General features: G+C 39.5%; 1 protein-coding gene across 2 annotated transcripts in view; it reads right to left on the reverse strand.

The window, feature by feature from the left end:
- Positions 1–3,000: 3,000 nt before the first annotated feature.
- LOC122538753 overlaps positions 3,001–21,459 on the reverse strand; it is a 35,041-nt gene continuing 16,582 nt past the window's right edge. Inside the window, exons 3-7 of one of the 2 annotated variants that reach the window (XM_043673088.1) lie at positions 20,219–20,332; positions 19,487–19,573; positions 5,698–5,916; positions 5,246–5,431; positions 3,001–4,455 (exon numbers count right to left, since the gene is read on the reverse strand). In XM_043673088.1, coding sequence (XP_043529023.1) covers positions 3,752–4,455; positions 5,246–5,431; positions 5,698–5,916; positions 19,487–19,573; positions 20,219–20,332 — 1,310 coding nt within the window. In that variant the 3' untranslated portion in view covers positions 3,001–3,751. The remainder of the gene's footprint in view (positions 4,456–5,245; positions 5,432–5,697; positions 5,917–19,486; positions 19,574–20,218; positions 20,333–21,459) is intronic. The other variant, XM_043673099.1, reaches the window with a different exon arrangement.

The raw sequence follows: 21,459 nt of genomic DNA on the forward strand, positions 1-21,459 counted from the left end.
AAGACACACGTATGAATAGAACAGAAACAACTACTTGTAGGTGGTTGAAAGATAAAACGATAGAAAGAGAGGAAGTTACGTGCGGAAGAGAGACAGGTACCAGCGGGTGGGTAGTACAAAACGAGGGGGGCAAGAGGGGGAGTTGGATGCACCCTCTCTGGTGTATGTACGGTGGCAGCTCACCGGTTGCGGGTGTGGAGTATGCAGGTGCGGGTGTATTAAAAAGCGGGGGTGGCTGCGGTCGCGTACCAATCACCCGACGGGTATGAGGGGGTGGCTCCGCGAGCGAGGGGGGAGAGGAGGGCCGAAAGGTGGTCTGGTCCGGTTCGATGGACGGGGGTAGGCACGGCAGAGAGAGGGATCATACAGAGAGACGGTTTGTTCCGAGAGAGAGAACACGCCCGTGCCACGCAACCCCCGTGAAATTTTAATCGTGTCGTCATTGGGGTAGTTTGTTACGATAACCCGACCAGCATGGACCGTGTGCCGGGCAGCTTTTCACCGAAAGGAGGGGAGGGAAAAAAAAAAACGAAAGAAAATAAAGCGTTCCGGAAAGAGATCGAAAGAAGAGAAACCGCGTTTCTCTCTTCTCTTTTGGAGTCATTGTCCCTCTTTTTGGGCAGAGATAAAGTGAATGTTTGAGACACTGTTTTAGTTTCTTGGAGATAACGCAAAGATCTTTGGAGATAACGTATGTATGTTTTTTTAACGTGTGTATGTATGTTTTCGTTGGAGAGTTACTATGTTTAAATATAAGTTTAAATATAGAATTGTTCGTGAAAGTATTTGAACGTTTATGGAAATTCCTGTAACCTTTGCGTGTAATATGATACACTTTGACTACAGTAATTATACTGATCAAGAGCAATAATTATATTGGTCACATTATGATAGTAATTATAGTATATACATGTAACAAAATTCCTCTAGGATGAGTGTTCGAATACTTTCGCGTGTATATCGTCTTAGTAATTGATAAACTTAGATGTCGTGTTGTAATACAAATTCGCTTTAACATATATAAATTACTCAATTATATTAAATTCGATTACTTATACTTATAATAAATGTCAAAATAAATCGAATTTATATTACAACCTAATTTTACTAAGAAGAAATAAAGAACTTAAAAACACGGAACAAACTAAACTTTGAAAGCTTAATCTCTTCTTTCTTTCTTAAAAAATATAAAATATATATTACAGTAGTGAAGAAAGATTACTAAAAGAATTTTTTTAATAAGCGAAAGAAAATTCAGACTTACGACATAATTAATACGCAGATGAATATTCATTTGATATGATTACCAAAATTTTATATTCAATGTATTTTATATTCAATGTTTCACAGTCACTGTGATAAAAATTCAATTATGCTTCCTTTTCCTCAATTACAAAAATTCCACAACTTAAATCTTCTACTCCAATGATCCAACGGCATATCATTTAAGATTCAAAAACGTCCACCAACAAAAATCTTCGCGCCGTTTTTACCAGACTCGTTGCCGAATATTTCCCTGTACGTGTGCGTCGTAATTAGCAACGCGAACGAGAACGACGTTTTCATCGTTTGGGAACGCGTCGCTGCACCAACGGCCGGTCACGGTTGAATACATCGTTTGAAAGATTCATGGGAATGCGGTGTGCCGGGCATTATTGCTCATTTGATTGGGCGGCGCATCCGAAAATAATGTAGAAAATTGTTTTGCGGTCTTTTTATCTCGATTTCAGCCACGTGACACGGACGTACACAGAGAAAGGAAGACTACGGGTTGCTGGAAATGAAGGGTGTGTTGGTGAATGTCGAGAGGGTGTGTGCTGAGGGAGAAAGGGAGAAAGAGAGAACGAGAGAGAGAGAGAGAGAGAGAGAGAGAGAGAGAAGGGTCGCTTTGTGTGTCCCATCAATCACGCGGACCTTTTCACCGAGCGGATATCGGGCCTGGCCGTTTTTGCGTGCGGTGCATCCCGCTCGATTGCAATCGTGGCGAATTATTGAATCTGCTGCATATCTCGTCCGTCCGGATTAGGTTGGGTTAGTTGGCGCGCGTCCGCGACTTCGCCGATTTTGCCCCCGCGAATCGGCCAATTCTCACCCTTCCAACGGGAAAAGGATATCGATCCGCGAAACGTGACATGGGTGTTTGCAAAATTTTCCCTATCTTCGCTAAGAATCCTCTGGGTAAACTGATGGAATATTTCGGACAAACTGTTAATTGGTCTTTACGTGATCTGGTTATAAGTTTTTGATGAAGAACGAATTATGGAATTTAGAATTTTGTCCGCAGTGTGAAATTAATGAGATTTTTATATTTCGAGAGTTTCTTTAAAGTAAAACGTGTTTTTTTTTCTTTTTTTGTTTTAAATTAGTTCTTTCATCCTTTCATGCTTTGAAAGAATCTTAAAGAATTTCGAAAACTTATTTTTTTCTGTGGCGTAAAATTAATGGATTTTTCTATGTTCCGAAGGTTTATTAAAACGAAAGGTGTTTTCTTTTTAATTATTAGTTTTTTCAACCCTTCGTTAAGTTTTTGAAGGATAGTTAGAAGTTATATTTGCTCTATAAAATAAATTTTTTTCTAAAGGTCTATCAAAGTAAAACTGTCTTTATTAAAATCCAAGTTTTGATTTATTAAAATCCAATTTTTCTTTTAGATTTCGAGAAAATTCGAAATTTCTTATAATTTTGAAAGTTTTCTTCACAATATTCAGTGTCCTAAAAACTTCTCTGTCTATTAATTAAATTAATGTATTAGTGACAATTGTCAAAGAAAAGAGATGTTAAAAATTTCAGTTAACAATGCTAAAACCTTGGTACAATAATAGAAATCACAGTCTCAAATTCAAAAAACGAAAACATATTTTTACAAAAATCAATAAATCATTATATAAAATATCAAAAGGACAAAATTTCTCAATGAAACAAATAAATAGAAAGAAAAACAGTACTTACTGCTTGAAGATTAGTCCACACTGGTGTTGAATAAATCGCTGCGTAAGATCATTCATGGAACGGATGATATTACTTTATTTGATGACGTACTTAAACAGTGAAAGAATCTGGTCATCGAGGCCAGTCTCATCGTGCTTGATCTTCGTCACGTGCACTCTTCTAATCTCTCGTAATGTCTGTCGTAGAAAGAGGCGAAGAATCAAAAACAGAAGAAAAAGAAGAGAGAGGAAGAAAAAGAAAAAAAGGGATGTAATCCTTTCCGGGAGGCACGTGACTCTGGCCTGGACTTTTCATGTCTATGATATTTACAACGTTGTGAGCTCACAGTTCCCATCGAACGACCTCCACGCACTATGATCTAACTCGAATCCATTAGAATTCAAGTGTTACAATCTCTCTCGTGGACTTTGTCCATTCTAACAGAGATCAGATCTCGTGCAATAAAGATCGTTCCAGAGTCGATTAATCTCACTCGAAATGACAATTGGGTAGCGTTTCACACGTACGCGAGATAGTAACCTAAATAATAATAATTGGACGTCGCTTAAGTATATTTACATACTATAAGAACGTAAACCCTGGTTAGTCCTCGAGTCCATGATAGTTCCTCTGAGCTTACCACCAATCTAACTTCGTACAAATTTCTCTCTCTCTCTCTCTCTCACACACACACACACACACAATCGTCTCGTCATAAATCATCACCATAACGTTCTAACATTAAAAACAGAGGCAGATTTGCATTGCACAAATTTACAACGACCAATCGATATTTATATCCATCGAACATGCGATTTTGTTTTTAATAGGGTCTCCACACTTGTCTAGGTTTAGGGCTCCTCTCCCGTCTGCCTCGTACACTTTCCCTCTCCACGTCATCCTCCTTCTTCCTGGTAGTCAGATCCTGTCCCACGTTCTCTTTATCCTGTCCTTTCTTCGTGCTGAGGTCCACCGTGCCTTCCAGACGAACTTTCAGCTCCCTGCACGGAATCTCGTCGCTGGTCACCTCCTGATCGTTCGAATTCTCTACACTGGGTCTCAGGTGAACGGAGGCGTCTTGAAACATGGCGTCGGTGGTGTCCTCCATGTCGCTTCTGACGGGAGAGATCCTCGGCGAATCTTGTTCGGGGAGCGACTCGTCGCTTCTCACGCGATCTTTGCTCGGATCGTGATCGTTTCTATCGTCCACCTCTATGCTTCCGTCAGGGCTGTCCAGGCCAGATCGACGAAGAACGTCTTGATCGTCGTCGCGATGACGTTTGTCCTCCTTCAACGCGGACTCTGGACTGCTGCTGCTGCCACGCAGCTTCCTCATCTCCTCGACTCGAGCCTGGTCGGGCCTTTGGAGCCGTTGCTGGGCCATCCTTAACGCCAGAGCGTGCCACTCAGGCTCCAGCACGTACTGCTGCGTGTGGTAGAGCGGATTGTAGAGCCAAGAGGATTGCGGCAGCAACGGAGCGAATATCGATCCGAAGATGGACCCTGTGGCCCCCAGAAGGTGAAGACCTGTCAGTAAAGTGACAGTTTTTCAATTTTATGAATTTATCTTTCGTTTTCTTTTTCTTTTGAAAGAAATTAGAGAGCGAATCTCAAAGATGAAAAGTAGAAATAAGATTCGAGTACTGCGAGTACAATCTTAACTGGTTTGGTTCAGATTGTCGAGAAAAGTAATATTCTTTCCTTTTTATATTTTAGAATGCAAAATTAACTACTAATCAAGTTCTTCACCGCGCAATTATTAAGTCGCGGATTATTGTATGTTTATGGGAAATTGAAAGTTGCACAATACACGAAAATGTGTAAAATATCTAAAGTAGAATTGTTTATTATAATAGATGACAGATGAAACAAATATTTAGGTTTTATTTCTTTGCGTTATTTATTCGCAAGACCTTAAAAATCCATAAAAATTATTAGATTCTGTACAATATTGCGCTTTCAAGTTTCTTTTAATTGCAAAAGTTTTAATCAAATTCTTATCAATGTATAAAAATCTTAATAATTATTTTTCACACTTGAAAGTAACTAACTTGCTTACAAAGATTACTTAATCGCCTTCTACGTCAGAAAGGATTTATCCACAAAATATCTCCATGTTCTAGACGAGAGAAATTTTCCTAAAATTCTTCCAAATGCACAAAAATATTTATAAACGCATAAAAAACGTTCTTGCGAAATTCACATAAATGTATGAAAGCTTATAGTCTTCGTGTTAACCAGCAGACTCGTACCATACCAGCTAAGGATCGAGAGATACTTAACAATTTCTTAATTTCGATAGAAGTATAATTGGTACCTTGAAAGTGTGAATGATGTCCAGATGGACTAGGCGTGGTTGTGGTGGTGGTAGGTTCCGCCGGAGGTGTGGGTGCCGCGACAGTGGCCGTCGTGAGTAATCCAGGACCAGGATTACCAGGTGACGTGGTTGGGGTCACCTCCCTCACGGACACGCTGATTGGACCCAAATCGTTTCTGGACGGTTCTTTAAGAAACCCATTGACCAATCAGTTCATTGACGTTCGTAAAAATTCTGAGTACCTCGCGAGGCTATCTTTATCTTTGAACAAAATATCCAATAATCATTGCAATATTTTTTATATAAATAAAACGAGAGACAATGTATAGAAAATAGTTACAATTCAGAGAGAATAGTTTCAACGAGAGAACGTTGCACTTTAGAACACCTTTCTATTATAATAATTCCGTTTCTAATTGGCAGTTCATTTGACGAGATGGAGAACGACTTACCAGAGTTAGGTCCAGGAAGCCGAGGAGATCTTTGCTCGATGCTGTGGTGGAAGGGATTGAAGGCCGACGCACCAGCTGCCGGGGGATGTGTATGCGAATGGTGACCGGGAGGCGGCGGAAGACAATGCGGCGGAAGAGAACCTCGAGGTAATCCACCCCACCCTTGGCTGGCTCCTTGTTCCAGACCCAGGTGTTGCAAGCCTGTGCAATCCAAGAGATCTGAAATTATGTCTGTCAGTCGTTTGGCTTTTTGGCCAAGCGTCTTGGCCACCGCCATTTCCTCCGATCGATAATATGTCAATGAATCGTTAATTTAGATTCGCCATTTTCTGAGAAATCAAGATTTTCAGAAATCCCGGAACGCTTTCTAAAATATTGATTTCTGATATTCAATAGTTATTACACAGCTGATGAAATTTTGAAATTTTGTGGTGAATTTTGGTTAAATAAACCGTATACTTGGAACGATAACTACATATATCTCACAATGTTCTTATTCAAGATTGTAACGTGCGTTCCGTTGAGCGCTTCGCATAACACAAGACAGTCCGTCGAGCGTTCGACCTTATTTATATAGATATACGTTCATCCCTTCTATTAGCTGTATACATAGTTCTATTTATTACCATAGATGACGCGATTTAAGAATTAGACTTAGAATTAAAACCTATCTGTTTCTACATTTTCCAATTTAATTTAGTCTTTTCAATTTCTAAAATAGTTCCAAAAGTCTTGGAACACTTTTGACTTTTAACGTAAAGTATTTATTGCGGATAGTAAAATTTTTAAACTGGACGTTTACAATTCAAGTTGCTTATGAAACAACTGACTTCAAAAACATGTGAAAGTCTTGAACTCATCTTATAATCGATACTTTGTCTGTTGTTTTGTTCTAAGAAAATATTTAGATTATGCATAGAATAATATCATACAATAAAAATTATTCGTAATATTAATATAAAATGTGGAAAGCTATATTAAAAGAGGAGATAATATGTCACTGACATGAAAAATTTCAGAAATAAACTTTATATTTTATTGATCATTAATAATTTCAAAAATTTTTTCATGTACTTTTGTAATGTGCTTAATGTATTTTTTGAAACGAATACGATGTTCGCCTTAAGACGTGTCTTTAACTCTTTAACATATCACAAAAGAAGTCTAGTAACGTGTACATTAACAAACTCTTTCATTAAATATACTCCTCCATGCTGTCATTAAATGATACACGCAGACTGTCACACGTTGCAGCAAACATGAACAACGTAAATAAAATAAACAATAATCCCTCATAATATTTCTTGAAATACAATATTAAAATGCGAACGAACCCATTGTTACATCTTTTATTTTCAAACTCTCGAAGAGTCTCGACTCGTATCCAATGAAAATAAAAAAAAATTGAAAAAAGAAACAAAAAAAAAAAAAAAAGAAAAAACGCTGGACGCGACGTTTAAAAGAAATCAATCTTGGACCAGAATGAATAGAGACGGTGAGGAACGACCGCAATAAATAGCAACGGGACTGAAAAAGAAACGCACTCTGGAGGAGATGTGGAAATGTTATATAATGTCAGGTGGATAAACGATCGCCGGATGACAGATAGAGCTGTAGAAACGCTTCTCTTTGACGTAGCGAACGTTTGACGTGGATGGACAGTTAAATTTATCCACCAGAGAATAGAGAAACGATCGATCATCTTTCTTTTTTTATTTCAATATACTAGCCGATACCAGCCGGTCATGGGAATCGTTCACGTATGCAACTGTACAATTAAATTCGCGACATCACAAAGCTTAACCTATTCCCACACAATTAATTCTCTTCTGTGGTGCTCCATTCTCTTCTTATTAAACATACAAAGCAAGTGAAAAAAAAAAAAAAAAATGGAAACAGTCAGTGAATTTTAAAGTTACCTTCAAATTATTACGTTTATTGTGCACGCGTGTAATTTCTTATTGCGTATAAACTGAAGATGGAAATTTTCTTTAAAAAAAAAATTAACACTTCATACAAATTTATCAAAATTTATACAGGAGAGTAATAAAGTAAAATAAGAAAAAGGTTTAACATAGTTTCCTAAAATTCAGGGGAAATTAAGTACTTTAATTTCCTTGAAATTTCATAAAATATATATCAGATCAGATGAAAGATATAATAATGGAATTTTCATTTGTATATATAAATTGATTAGAAAGAATTACAATTGAAATTTAATCTCACGTACGAGATTGTACGGCTCTGCTTGTCTATTTTCTGTAAATATAAAATTCTTTGCACAGAAATTTATATATTTGTCTTCAATAAAAAATATTATTAAACATTTATTATTCATAATTTATCACTATTTTCTCTGCAAAGAAGTGTATGGCATTTTGTATTTAAATAACTTGTATACTTGGAGAATCGCGAAATTTCATGTTTAAAAATTCCTGAATTTTGTAACTTTGCAAAATTATATACTCTACACTTAAAGAATCGTAAATATATATATTTAAAAATTCAGAAATTCCAAAGGCTCTACAATTCGTACGTTCGAAACTTTGCAAAATTCCCCGTTTAAAGTTTCCTGGATTCTCATATCTGGTCACGTCCAGACCCTACGCTCGTAAACGTTCAATCGTAAAACTACCACGACGCGCCAGAAGGAGAAGAAAAAAAAAAAAAGAAAGTCGAAGCGTTAACAGAAACGACCGACTAAAGAAGTTAGGGGACCGCGGCGGAACGAGTTACTGTGCTCGCCTGCGAGGAGGGGGTGGTAGCGGACGCTCGCGGGGTGGAAAGGAGTAAAAGTGAAGCCCGGTAGTCATCGGTATGGTATCGGTTTTTCGAAACACCTTGATCAATAGCAGATTATACCGTCATCTGTGCGGGGCAGTTTAAAAATTCCGTGAAAGCTCCGAAGCCACGGTGCTTCAGGGGTAGGGATCACAACAGGCGGCGGGGGTGGTAAATAGGGGAAGTTTGTCAAACGGTGGGGAGAGTTGTCCGGTCACTGGAACATGGGCGTGGCGTACGGTGCACGCGACTAACGCCATTGGTTCTCATTGAATCCCCTCCGATGGTCGAATGGCTGACGGAGGGGATGGAAAAAGCTCGGTAGGGGTTGAAGGGGTGATTTTTAAGCTCTCTTTAAGCCGAGCTTGCCAGAGAGGACACCACTATCTCGCGTTCTACCACATCGTCGTGGAACTACGAGCAACCCAGCTGGAAACTCACAGAGGAAGAGAGAGAGAGAGAGAGAGAGACAGAGACAGAGAGAGGAAGGGAGGGAGGGAGGGAGGGAGAGAGAGAGAGAGAGAGAGAAAGAGGTTGTAGGATGCAGCTACTTTATGAGGGGATTAAGAAAACGATAAGAGGCGCGCGAAAGCTATGCTGTGAGCGAGCTTAAGGAGGCCAAGGGTTTCCCTGTACCTGATGCGCCGTAAGTGACGACTTTGCTTGCCTATTTCCAGGGAAAATCCACCCCTTGACTTTTTACTCGGGAGAAATTCGCGTATTTGTTTTAAACAAAGATGTTAAATGCACCGAGAGACAGAGTTCTAGAATATTTCCTCGAGGGAGAATATATTTATTTTTTTATGTACGGAGAAGGTATTGGAAATTTGCGTTCGAGAGTTTGGGATCTGTATATTTCGAGGCTTTGTACTTTAAATTGTAAATGTCTATATTTGAAATGTTTCAACATTCTATAGTTGGAAGTTTCGCAGATTTGTGTGCTACCTAATTTTTATACTTGGAACCTCGCGAAATGTTACATTCGAGAGTTTCTAAATTTCTATATTTGCGAAAACTTTTATATTTTTATATTTGGAATTATGCTTCTAAAATTTCTATATTTGGGACTATACTTCTAACATTTCTATATTTGGAATCACACGAGAAGTTTCGTATTTGAAAAATCCTCGAACTTCGATATGTTACTTCCAATGTATTTTCAAATTTCTCCTTTACACAAAATTCACCCTTTCGTCCCCTAAAACTAAGAGAATTTCACACCTAATCGTTGACAGTGCAGAACCGGAGAGTTTCGGCATCTGACAACGACGTATATCTATTTCAACCAGCTCGTAACATACTTTCAATTTAATAAACCCCCAAAACGGCTGGCACCCTTTTTCGAAGGGGGTAAGAGAGGAAGTGAAGGAGACAGAGACAGAGGCAGAAAGAGAAAGAGAGAGTTCGCGTGCCAGGGTGGCGGGTGGCGGGCGATAATTCCGAAAACAAATGAAGACTAATGAGGGGAGAAGCCGAGCGCAGAGTCTGTGAAAGAGTCAGAGGGAAAGAGACGCAGCTACGGCAGAGAGCTAAAAGGGTTCAAGGAGCCGCTACCCTTTAAGGGGTGAGAAATGTTAAGCTTAAACGTTACGGCCGTAGGGTTAGTTGCCTTTATGTATACCTTCCGCCGGGGTACAGAAGCTTTAAGGGATGATGTATTATCGAGCAGCATGTTCAAAATGTGCTCCGTTGTTTTAGCCACCCCACACGTTGGGCTACGCGTTCGTGGTACTTCTCGATGCTAGTCGCGTTTGAAACTTGGCCAAAGAAGCTCGTCGTTGGCTAATTTTTGGAGCTACTTTGTCCTAGAAGTAATTTTCACGGGGGATATAATTGATACTCGCGGTAAAAGATAATTTGTAGTGGAAGCTAGTAGTGTACATCAGTGATATGTCAGGCAGATATTGAAAATAGTTGTTAGAGAGGGTTGGTTGGAGTAAATTATAAAATTGTAAGGACAAGCAAGATAGATAATCTTGTTAGAGCCAAATGTGTATGGACTGTAATGACTGAATCGATTTTATTGAAACTGAAAGTGGAATTATGACAATTTTCATAGAAAGTAGTTTACACTGCGAGCTATCAACGATACGTGAATCAAATACCGAAAACAATGATTGTAGATAACTAGACATAATAAATTATAGAATAACATGTATGGTGAGCTTTGTCACTTTATATAAAATATACTAATAGAGTGCTAGTAGTGCAACCCAGTGATGCGCAAGACGTTCATTGAAAATAACAAGACTGGACGTAATAAAATGTTATATAACAACTACAGCTTGCGTAGAAAACTTCGTAACAGTTTACCACATACGGATTAAATCGATTTCATTGAAATTGAAAATTATGTACCAAGAATGAAAATTAAATAAATTCAAATGTCACGCTGTAATACCATCCACCCCGAAATTAGAGATCGCGCGTTCCACGCGCGACAACAACCAACTGAACACATACGCCAATTCTAAGTACATAGAGTCGTGCCGCCAACGTGGCTGATAATCTCGCAGCGAAGATACAACGGGGAAGGCGTTGAATCGCGTTTCTTCCTTAATAGCGGTGCGATTAAGAAAACAGAAAACGAACAGGACAGAGAAAAAAACGAGGGTAGGGGAGGGAAGCTAAACTTATCCGCGGATTCTTTCCTCCGCTTCCTCGAAACTCTAAGCCGCGAGATCCAGAAGCGAATTACGCCTGTCACGGCTGGAAGAAGGAGACGAGCGAAGATCCGTCGGGAAACTTAAGGGGCGTTTAAAGACGTTGGGCGAAAGGGGTGACGGGGGGCAGGCTCGGAAGTAAAGAGTAAAGCCGGTTCCCGTTCAGGGTTGCTCGCTTGAAGCCCCTCCGGCAGCCAGCCAGAGATACATAATAAATTAATTCGCGTATTTTCCTGTCCTCCTTATCTATTCAAATCTATGCAAAACAGGAGTTAAAACGCCCTTCTTACTGCTAAGGCGTTAACCCTTGTGTAGCTTGCTCGCGCTCCTGCCTTTTTCTCTCTTTCTCTTTTCAGCTTCTTCTCTAACCGCTCCCCACCCCTCACTCCCCGCCCACCCCTTTTCTCTTTGCCTCCCTCGATCCCGCTGCCGACCCTCTCTCCCCCCCTCCCCCCCAACCCCCGGTTTCCCACGTCCTAGCCTCTCGCTACCGACGGTCGGATGTCTTTGCACACCCACCCTTTGCGCCCGTTCTCATTATCGCGTCGCAGCAACCCCTAAAATGCCACCCTGGAAAGGTCCCTGGCACCGATCTAAGCTCTACGAGGAGATATTTCGAGAAAGGACGAGAGAAAATTGCTGTCTCTCTCGCCCCGTTGCTGCTCCCTGCGTCGCTGCTCTGTCCTTCTCCATCGCCTCTCGCGCGCTCTCCTCTCATACTCGCCGTTTCCTTCTCTTATTTACGCTCGCGTCTCGCTTTGAAGTTACGGATAAAAACGGCCAACTTTTCGTTACGTTCATTGTACACGGGGTTCTTGCTCCCATTTCGAGTCACGTCTCACGGCTGAAGCTACAGTATATTTCTAGCTCGTTCCTCTGGGTTCTCTCTCTCTCTCTCTCTGTATACGAGAACGTGGGAATTGACGAATTTCGGGAAGTAGAGTTTCGTTTTCATGCTCCACCGGCGCGCAAGTGTCGATCTTTTCTGAGGGAGATTTTGAATTTTAGACGATTGGAGAAGAGAGGTGAGGGGATTATTTGATTAGCAGTTCGAGAGTGGTGTGATTTTATGAATTCGAGGTTTTTGGAATTATAGATTGTACTTGCGAGATTACTCGAAACGTTAACGCTTATCAAGACATATAAACTAACATCGTTGAAATCAATGGGATATATGTACCTGTCCGTGCATGATTATTTAAATTGTTAAATGTAGAAATTCGACGTCATTGCACTGAACTTCAAAATACAAAACGATTGTTGTGTTTATAAAACACCGTTTTCTAGATTATTATTCAACAAACTTTACAATAATAATTTAGATGAAGAACAGTTCGTAGAGCTTAAACAATTGTACAATAAAAACTTCCCTCAAATGCAAGAAGAACTCGAACGATCTAAAAACAATTTCCCATCGGAGTGATCCAAGAGAAAGACCAATAAACAAGTGGCAAGTTTGTTTAAACGAGACATCGAATTAATTTTTACACCCAGGAGAAATTAGAAAAGTGTACATACATAAATTCGTTGAATTCATCCGCCGTCTTACGGACTCCCGTGTCATCGATAGTCGAAAGAGAGAAAACGACGCGAGTTAGGGGATGAAGGAGAAGGACAGAGGGTATCATTAGTTACCGTCGCCGCGACCGAAAGTTCCTGGTCACCGGGGCTGATTAAAAGACGGGACAGCCTGGGACACCCTTGCAAGACACGCAGGAGGGTGAAATGTGACGCGAATTTAAAGGATCCGCCGTGATTTGACGCTGGGGTGGACAGAGGCAACCCTTAAAAAGGGAACCTTTAAGGATCCTGCACCGCACTCGTCAAGGGTTACTCGCTTTTCCCGTGGATGTGAAAGGATCCTTTAAGAAGGACTCGAGTTCTGCCTGAAAATCGACACTGTGCCTTTCGATCGATGGTAGGGAGGTTTCGTGTCTTCGAAAACTCGAAACTGAGCTAAATAAATTAATTTTGAAGACAATAATGTTACGATGCGGTATGATATGTTTGTAGCATGTATCAGGGATGTTCACGAAACACTTTTTTCTGAATACGCCATGTGCGTTGTATAAATCATATTGAAACTTCATCAATACCGCAGTAATAGATCTAAAAATATACATGTTATTTAGTACAAGTAGCTACCCAGAAAAATATTCAAACTAAAATTATAATTTATAATGATACAAGTCTGAAAGGAATTTAAAAATGTACATAGAAGTTGCGAGATATTAAATACAAGTATATATTCACAAAATTATTTAAACAATCACGATCCATTGCATCTATACTCCTCAATATTAATATTCAGACTATTTTTAACGTTTATTCTGTACCAATTTTTCAATTAAATATATTTAAACATCTTATAATTTTCAAAGTGTTTTGTATAACATCCCTTCGCGAATGACTACTTTCTAATTTTATATTTCAATTTCTACTCTAGTCTAATTTTATAATTTTCAGAGCTAAAAGAAACTGTGACAATAATAATACTGTATATTATATATGAAAAATCTTAGAAAATAAACTTTCAAACCAACATCGTACCTAAAACATCATTTAATGTCGATATGTTTTATCATATTGCTATAAAAATCATTTACCGTCATTTTAATAATAAATTACAATTTAACAATATTAAAAGGAGAACACCATCCATCCTCTCTGTCCTCTACAGTCGATCAGACAAAATTTCCTCGGCAAAAAAAACTCGTCGAATTTCCAAAAGTGTGAACACAAAGACAGAGAGTGGGTGGGGAGGAGGTTTAGGGGAAGAAAACGAGAGGTCCTCTTTAAAGAAAGCTCGCGAAAATCTACTGTAAAACGATCCGTGAAACGAAGGCGAGCGACAGTTTTAAACTGAACGCTTCTAACAATCTCCCCCAAATGAGGTAAAGGCCACCTTATTGAAACAGGGGTTGCGATTTTTCCGGCGCAGCCCTCCCCCCAACCCCTGGTAGGCGGTTAATTGACACTGGAGAGAGAGAGTGGAAGGAGACGGAACAACGGGATCGTCAGTGGTGTGGGTTAGGAATCGAGCTGCGCGAGCTGTTCTTGTTAACTCGAATCCCTGGCTGCTCTCGCGATTTTTCATCCCCTTAGGTAGACTGACAAAGACACCCTCCCGGGAGTCCACGTGATCGGCCTGTTTTCCTACCTCGGACAATCTCAGCGAGGATCTTCGCGCGCGCTCTTGCCGCTCATGTACCGGGTACATTCATTTTCACCGTGTCGCGTTCCTCCTGCCCTGAAATTCAATTGTCCGGACGTGCGACAACCTGATAGTGAATCGATGGTGTCTTCGAAGATAAAGAGTTTCGAAAAGGAATAGTACATGGTGTAGGGTAGTTGAAGTATTCGGAGGAAGCTTGCGGAGGATAGTTAAATTCAAATGCTGTCGGTAGCAGGCAATCTGGATATTTACGAACAGGCGAATATTATATTTGAAGTAGAAATTCATCGATTGAATATAGGATGAATAGTGTATACTTTATATGTCTCGCGTGTCATTTATTTTGTTATTAGTATCTTGTATCTGATTGTGGATCGATGATTTTTAAGGACAAACGGAAAATATAATAAAACAATGAAAAATATAACAGAGCACGGATTTCCATGTATTTTTAAATTGTTAAAACGTGGAATCTAAATAGAAATTTGTTCCTTCTGCGAAGAATTAGAACAAGTCCCCTACTTTGGACATTCTATATATTTTTAAATGTTGCATGCATTTCCTATAATTTTCCTATAAATGCATAAAATGAAATATTCATGTAAGATTAAATTTTTTGTGAATGTCGCTGTTGAAAACTATTCGCTAAATATTATAAAAATTCACGCATTCTTGGAAATTATATCTCGCGCTTTCTGTCACAATCTTACACATTTAAATCTCCCATAAATGCATAAAAATCCGCAGTCTGCTTATCAACAACGATATACATCACTTCTCGATATAAATCACACCCTGAAAGAAAGAGGAGAACGAGACGAGTGAATAGAGGTTACAAAAGTGAAACAAAGACAGCCTCTGTGCCGGACTTCGATGGTCCTCGGGGATACAGCATAAAATTCGAGCCTCCCCTCGAGCTAGACCCGAACGAAATTTAATAACATCCCTCTAGTTACACCTCAATGGGCACCTTAACAACCCCTGGCTCGGTGTAGCCAGCCGTCTCTTGCTCTTTCTCTTCTCCCCTCTTTCCTCTCCTTATCAACCCCTTGGACGCGGATATCTAATAAACCAGCTCTTGAAACGCGTCTTTATCCGAACAACGATAGTCTACCCTACCTTCGCCTCTCTCCCACCCCCTCCTCCCCTCGCCCACACGATTCTCGTGTTTCTGGCAGGGTGGATGAAAGTTGCGGAAGCTTGTGTCCGACTGACCCCAGGTCGTACGAACTGGACGGAGGCGCAACCTGTGCGCTGATCGACGAACTACCAGCGAAAGGGTTGAAAAAGTGGTGGACATCGTGCTGGGAATAAACCGATCGATGTGAGAGGGTGATGTCGGTCGCGACTGCGACCCAGTTACGCGACCGCGCGTTTCTGGAGAAAGAGAATTGAATTTGGTACATTAGGTGGAAGGGTGGTTAAGACAATGGGACGAACGTTCTTCTTCTTGGTGTACGTAAGATGGTTGTGTTTAGAAGGGTGGAAAGGAAAGGGTGTTGGCGAGAAGTTGGGGGAGCAGAGAGAGAGCTTTTGGAATTCTTTTGGAGAAGTTGAATGTGGATTGTGGTGAATCTTTGGTTCAAAATATCAATTTTTACGAATTTACGTAAATTCTTACGAATTTTTATATTTTATAATAGAGTGAGGAGAAATTTGTTTTCCACTGATTGTAACAAGAAGAAATTTTTGAATTTTTGGTTGACGATATGAATTTTTTATGTATAGTTGATTGTAAAATTTTATTCTTTTATTCATATTATTATTAATATACTAACATTATTATTATTATTGTTTTGTCTTCCGTAAGAGAAAAAGAGTATTCTTAACCATGTTTCTGACTAAAAAGAATTTTAATATAGAATGCAACTTCTTAAAAAAAATTTTCAAAAAAAGATTTGGATTCAATGCGCAAGAAAATAAAAATACCTCGTATAATATTATTTTTAGATGAACAAAAATTTTAATAAAAAAGTGTATTATTATTACGATAAAAAATGATTTACGGTAAACTTACTCGTTCTACCGTAAATCATTTATCAGAGGAGCGATCATAATCATCGCATTCTATTTCCAGAGTGAAGAAATTTTCATGCAGAACATGACTATGTAGAATTTTTGGAAAAAATACGAACTCCATACAGTCGGCTATTAAAATTCGCAACAAGAGAATAAAAGCTCTTCCAGTTGGTCATACTTTGTTTCTGAACGTGAAAAATTTTAATATAGAAGAACACGACTGCGAAGAATTTTTGAGGATAAAAATGCGAATTCCACATGACAGATTATTAAGTTCTACTTCAAAAGAATAGAAGCACTCGTAGTCGTGACATTCTATTTTTGAATGAGAACACTAAAACCAGCCAGAGATAGTAAAATAGTTGTGAAATTGACTCTCGTGTCCAAAGAGGCAATCACCCTATCGATGATGACAAAGTGTATTTCTGAGAAAAATATTAAAAGCGACAAATTGTAAGTCTTTTACATCACTATCCTCGGCAAATAGAGACAATACAAATTACAATTACAACATATTTTTCATAAATATATGTTTATTTTATTATCTATTATTCAAAGAAAATGAAAAATTTTAACTCTCTCACACATTAACAAACAAAAATAATTACATAAAACCTTGCCAAGTATTATTTTCCCTATCTGTCTTAATTATGAACTTTGTGTATGACAAAACCGAGTATTGAAATACTCGAATCTCAAGTTTATCTGCTCCAAAGGAAAAGAAAACCAAACGATCGATATCATAGAAAACAGGAAAAATGAAAAATTCTAAGCACCATATTTTCAACGAGCAGAACGAACAACTCTGCAATAAAACGAAAACAAGGTCCTAGACAATAAAAAAAAAAAAACCCAAACCCAAAAAACCTGAGAACAACCAGTGAACCAACGTTTCAAGAATATGTGCACGAAAAACCAATGCCATCAGAAGCGAACAAGCTTCTCGTCGATGATAAAAATAGAAGTTCCTCCACGTACTAGCCTATCCTCTTCTATTTTCCAGGCCGCAGCCGGTGTTCTCCGCAAAATATCCAACGCGGCGAACTTCCATCGCGCCAGCTCCGGTAATTCGATTTAGCCGAGCTGTATAGCCCGCGTTACGACACGAGACTGCGCGACACTTCCGCTCAGCGATTACCGTGGAACAATTTTATGCAGCCGACCTGGAAATTGTTGCGTCCGTCCTCGTTAGTTGAAATTACGAGACGGGGAAATCTGGAGGAAAGAAGAAGAGGTTGAAAGTCGTCCGGGGAGGGGGCGCGGTCCTTGATTGAGTAGACCACCGAGGATGGAAGGGAGGATTGGATACGCTAGACAGAGAGAAATAGAGAAAAGGAGAGACAGATGAAGAAATACAGAGAATGAGATGAATGAAAAGAGAGAGAGAGAGAGAGAGAGAGAGAAATAGAGAAGAAGAGAAATAAAGGAAAATATATATATGTGAATCATTCAGAAGTTACATCAATCGATTCCATAGACTGGAAAACACAAGAAAGTGATAATATTATAAACACGACTCTTCAAATTTACTTTAGAATTTATTGGCTTGTTATTAGTTTAGAGTTTATTAGTTAGACTTCATCAGTTTATACCAACTATCTTATTTTCATACGATAACCAAACTTGGAAAAATAAGACATTCGTTTGTTGTGAATTGAATGTTAATTCTGTACTTGTATAATAAAATTCAGAAATTAATAATAAAAGTGGAGTTGATCACTTTGATGCTCTGCGAGTCTCATATATAGAGAAAGGCAAAGAAATAAAAAAAGGAATATATATATATATACATATATATACATAGAGAGAAAGAGAGAGAGAGAGAGAGAGACAAAGAAACACAGACAGAGAAAGAGAAAGAGGAGGGTTGGGTAGGAGCGGAGAGACGAGAAATCGACGGGCAGGACTGCTACTCCACAGTAACGCCGGGGGCAGCAGGGGAGAGAAGCTCCGTTAAGCCGCTTATCATGCCGAAACAATACACTGTCGGTGCACCAGTATCAGTAGCCGACCCTCGCCGCTCGAGGCTAGTCCCATCAAAATTTCGAGCTTCGAACGAATTTGAATTGGAATCCGCGCCGCCAAACTAGCTCGTCGAATGCGCCGGAAATCGCCGCTGCGAAGCGGACTGGGCGGCCGCTCGCGCCGGCTTTCTCTCTCCTGCGGGCTGATAAATCGACACAAAAATGGATGGCACCGAGAGATGGAAATTTTTTTAGTGTTTTCAAGTAACGGAGGCTTGCGGTGTCGAAGATTAACCAGAACTCGATTTTCTTTTTTTTCTTTTTTTGTGTGTGTGTTTTTTCTTTTCAAAAACGAAGACGAACACGTGGATTAATGTCAATTAATTTTAATTACACGCTGCTGCGAGACGACGCTCGTGAGACGACGAAATGAAGGGAGATGAATGACCCAGGAATGGAAATTTCAGTGTTTGAAGGAACGAGGGCTTGCGGCATTGGAAAATTAACCGAATTGAGTTTTTAGTGCCTGACAGATTCAAGACATACGATGACACTGAGGGATCAACTGTTAATTATTACATCATTCTAATTAGCTAACTTTCAGTCGCTCTTTAAATTCGTTCATCTATGAGAAATCCATACGAGGAATCCAAATCTAAAAAGAAATTCTTCCAAAGATGAAACCACCGAAACACCTCAAACTTCACTCGAAGATTCTCAAAGAAGCTCAACTACTCAACCCTGGTGGCAGTTTCTCAACGAAGAAACGATCGGTAATTTCAGTACGCTGTAGCTCTCTCGAAAGTCGCCTGGTGAAACGGGGCGCAAAGTTTCGGGGCGAAGAGTGGCGTCGACAAACGAAAGGCCGGGGCTTAATCAGAGTCTTCTCCACTTAGACGCTCGGTGGCAAAACTCAATTTTGAGTCGGCGCCTGCCGACGCTCAATTTTGACACCCTTCGTAGCCACCAAGCCAGCCAAGACTGAGTGGAGCAAGCTTGCCTTCGCGACACACCGGCAAAGGGGATGATGCAGGGTTGTAAACTTAGTTATCCGCCCGGCGCTTGAGACGTGCTACGAGGCAGATGCTACGAGCTGCACACTGTGTGTGCCCGCATCGGCAGGTAGCGCATCTGGACACAGAGAGAGGAAGAGAGAGAAAGCAAGTCTCCTATCGATAGACACTTACCGGACAACTTGAATCCCAGAGGATCCTGAGGATGACCGAAAGGGAACGGTCTTGGACCAAAGTGGAAGGGATGAAACGCCTGGTGTCCTGAAACGAAACGTGAATTTATGCGTTGTATACTATGCGAGTTGGGCGGAATTTTTTTTTTTTTTTTTTTTTGGTGTAGTTTGAATTAAATTATTGAATTTCATTTTTCGTGTATTTTTTAAAAAGTTTTCAACCTCAAAGAGAAGTCGTTCGCTTTTCTTTATATTTTTCTTGTTTTCGATGTGTGACAAAATTACACGAAACTTGCAATTTTATTTAATTCCGTGTTGGAAATTTATAATTAATATCTTTTGTAGTTCCATTAATTCTATATTTTATCTAATTCTGTATTCGAAACATGTAACTATATTTTATTATATTCTCCGATTCATTTAATTTTATATTCAAAGTTTGAAAATTAATTTTAGACTATGATTAAGTTTCTCTTAAAGAATCAATTCTTAAATTTCTATTTCATATTCGTAATGTCATGAATACGTCAATTATTTTAAATTAATAAAATAAAATTTAAATGGGAAACGTAGCAATGAAATCATTGAACCTCACAATGAGTCATAATAACGTAAATTAGTTGAAGATTGCGAATGAAATGTGTGCAATTGAATATTTTTCAAAAAATATAAAAGTTCTGTTCACGTTTAAGAATGGAGTTACCCACTGCTGGTAAAACCGTGTAACACTCACTTGTCTTTGACCTAGGTTCTCTTGGTCCATCGACAGTGACCTTGATTGCCTTGGAGAGAGTAGCAATTTGAGGTGGTGATGTCTGCAGCATGATCGTCAGGGTGAAGCTCTTCCCTGAAACAAAAGAGGAAACGTATGTTAGTGGAATTAATTTGGTGGAATTATCGCCAGGTGGTAAAACGAAATCACACCTCGGATGTTTTTTAAATAAAATTTGTTAAACTACGGAAATTTAAAGTGAATTAACGAAACTTAAATTTGTCTGTTCCGTCACAGAAGCAAATTTTCAATTATCTCACAGATGTATCTATGTAAACTTACGTGACTGACCGTAAATTTCCATAAAATTTTATTTCTATTTATTTTTTTTCTACTTATATGTCTTTCCAGACAAGTATTATTATCATTGATTATTTCGAAAATAGTCTTAATAATTCCATTGCATTTTCACAGATGTACATATGTTCACGAAACACAATTCCACCCCACACTCACTCACCCCCGAACAGAAATACTGTCAAGAATTTCTCTACCACTCAGCTTAATATTCTCCTCTCAAGAAGAAATCCCGAAACGAAGCAAAACAAAACAAAAAAATCCAGGAAATATTCTCACGTGATTTTCATCGTGGGTGCAAAAAAAAAAAAAAAAAAGAAAAGAAACAATTCAAAACGACAAAAACCAACCCCCGTTTGCACACGTCTTGCCAAACGCGTTTTTCGCGAGAAACGCGGCCAACTGTTCGCGAGAAACGGCGACGCGCGTTCGCGGGGTGCGTTCGCTGGAAACAAAACACAAATGTGCCGGAAGTAAGGGGTGAACGAGTGGCGCCGCTGCGTCGATGTTTGCCCCGAATCGGCCGGAATATGTTAATGTCGGGCGAGGAGGGAGGCTAAACGCGAGCCCACCATCCCCGACAAATGTACACAGCCGTTTGTTACGCGCGATTTCGTCCTCTCCACCTTTCTACCGATACATCGAGCCTGTCGACCGGTTCGATCGCTCGATCCACGGGTCGTGATGGCCCCTGTCAAATCTTCGTCGAGATGTAGCCTGTCGCTTCAATCAACGGCAGCTCGATTTTCCTTTTTTTTTTCTTTTTTTTTTTTTAGTCCCTCAAATTTGTCGTCGACGTTTCGAATCCGACGTTGTATTAACAGATCGTGCTTGTAAAAGATAGCTCTTTTTGCGAGATAGGGGACGTGGATTTCGAAGATGGAAGAAGTTTGTGCTTTTGGTGA

The sequence above is a fragment of the Frieseomelitta varia genome, unplaced genomic scaffold, assembly GCF_011392965.1.
Source record: "Frieseomelitta varia isolate USP_RPSP 00005682 unplaced genomic scaffold, Fvar_1.2 scaffold_1019, whole genome shotgun sequence".
NCBI classification, from domain to species: Eukaryota; Metazoa; Arthropoda; class Insecta; order Hymenoptera; family Apidae; genus Frieseomelitta; species Frieseomelitta varia.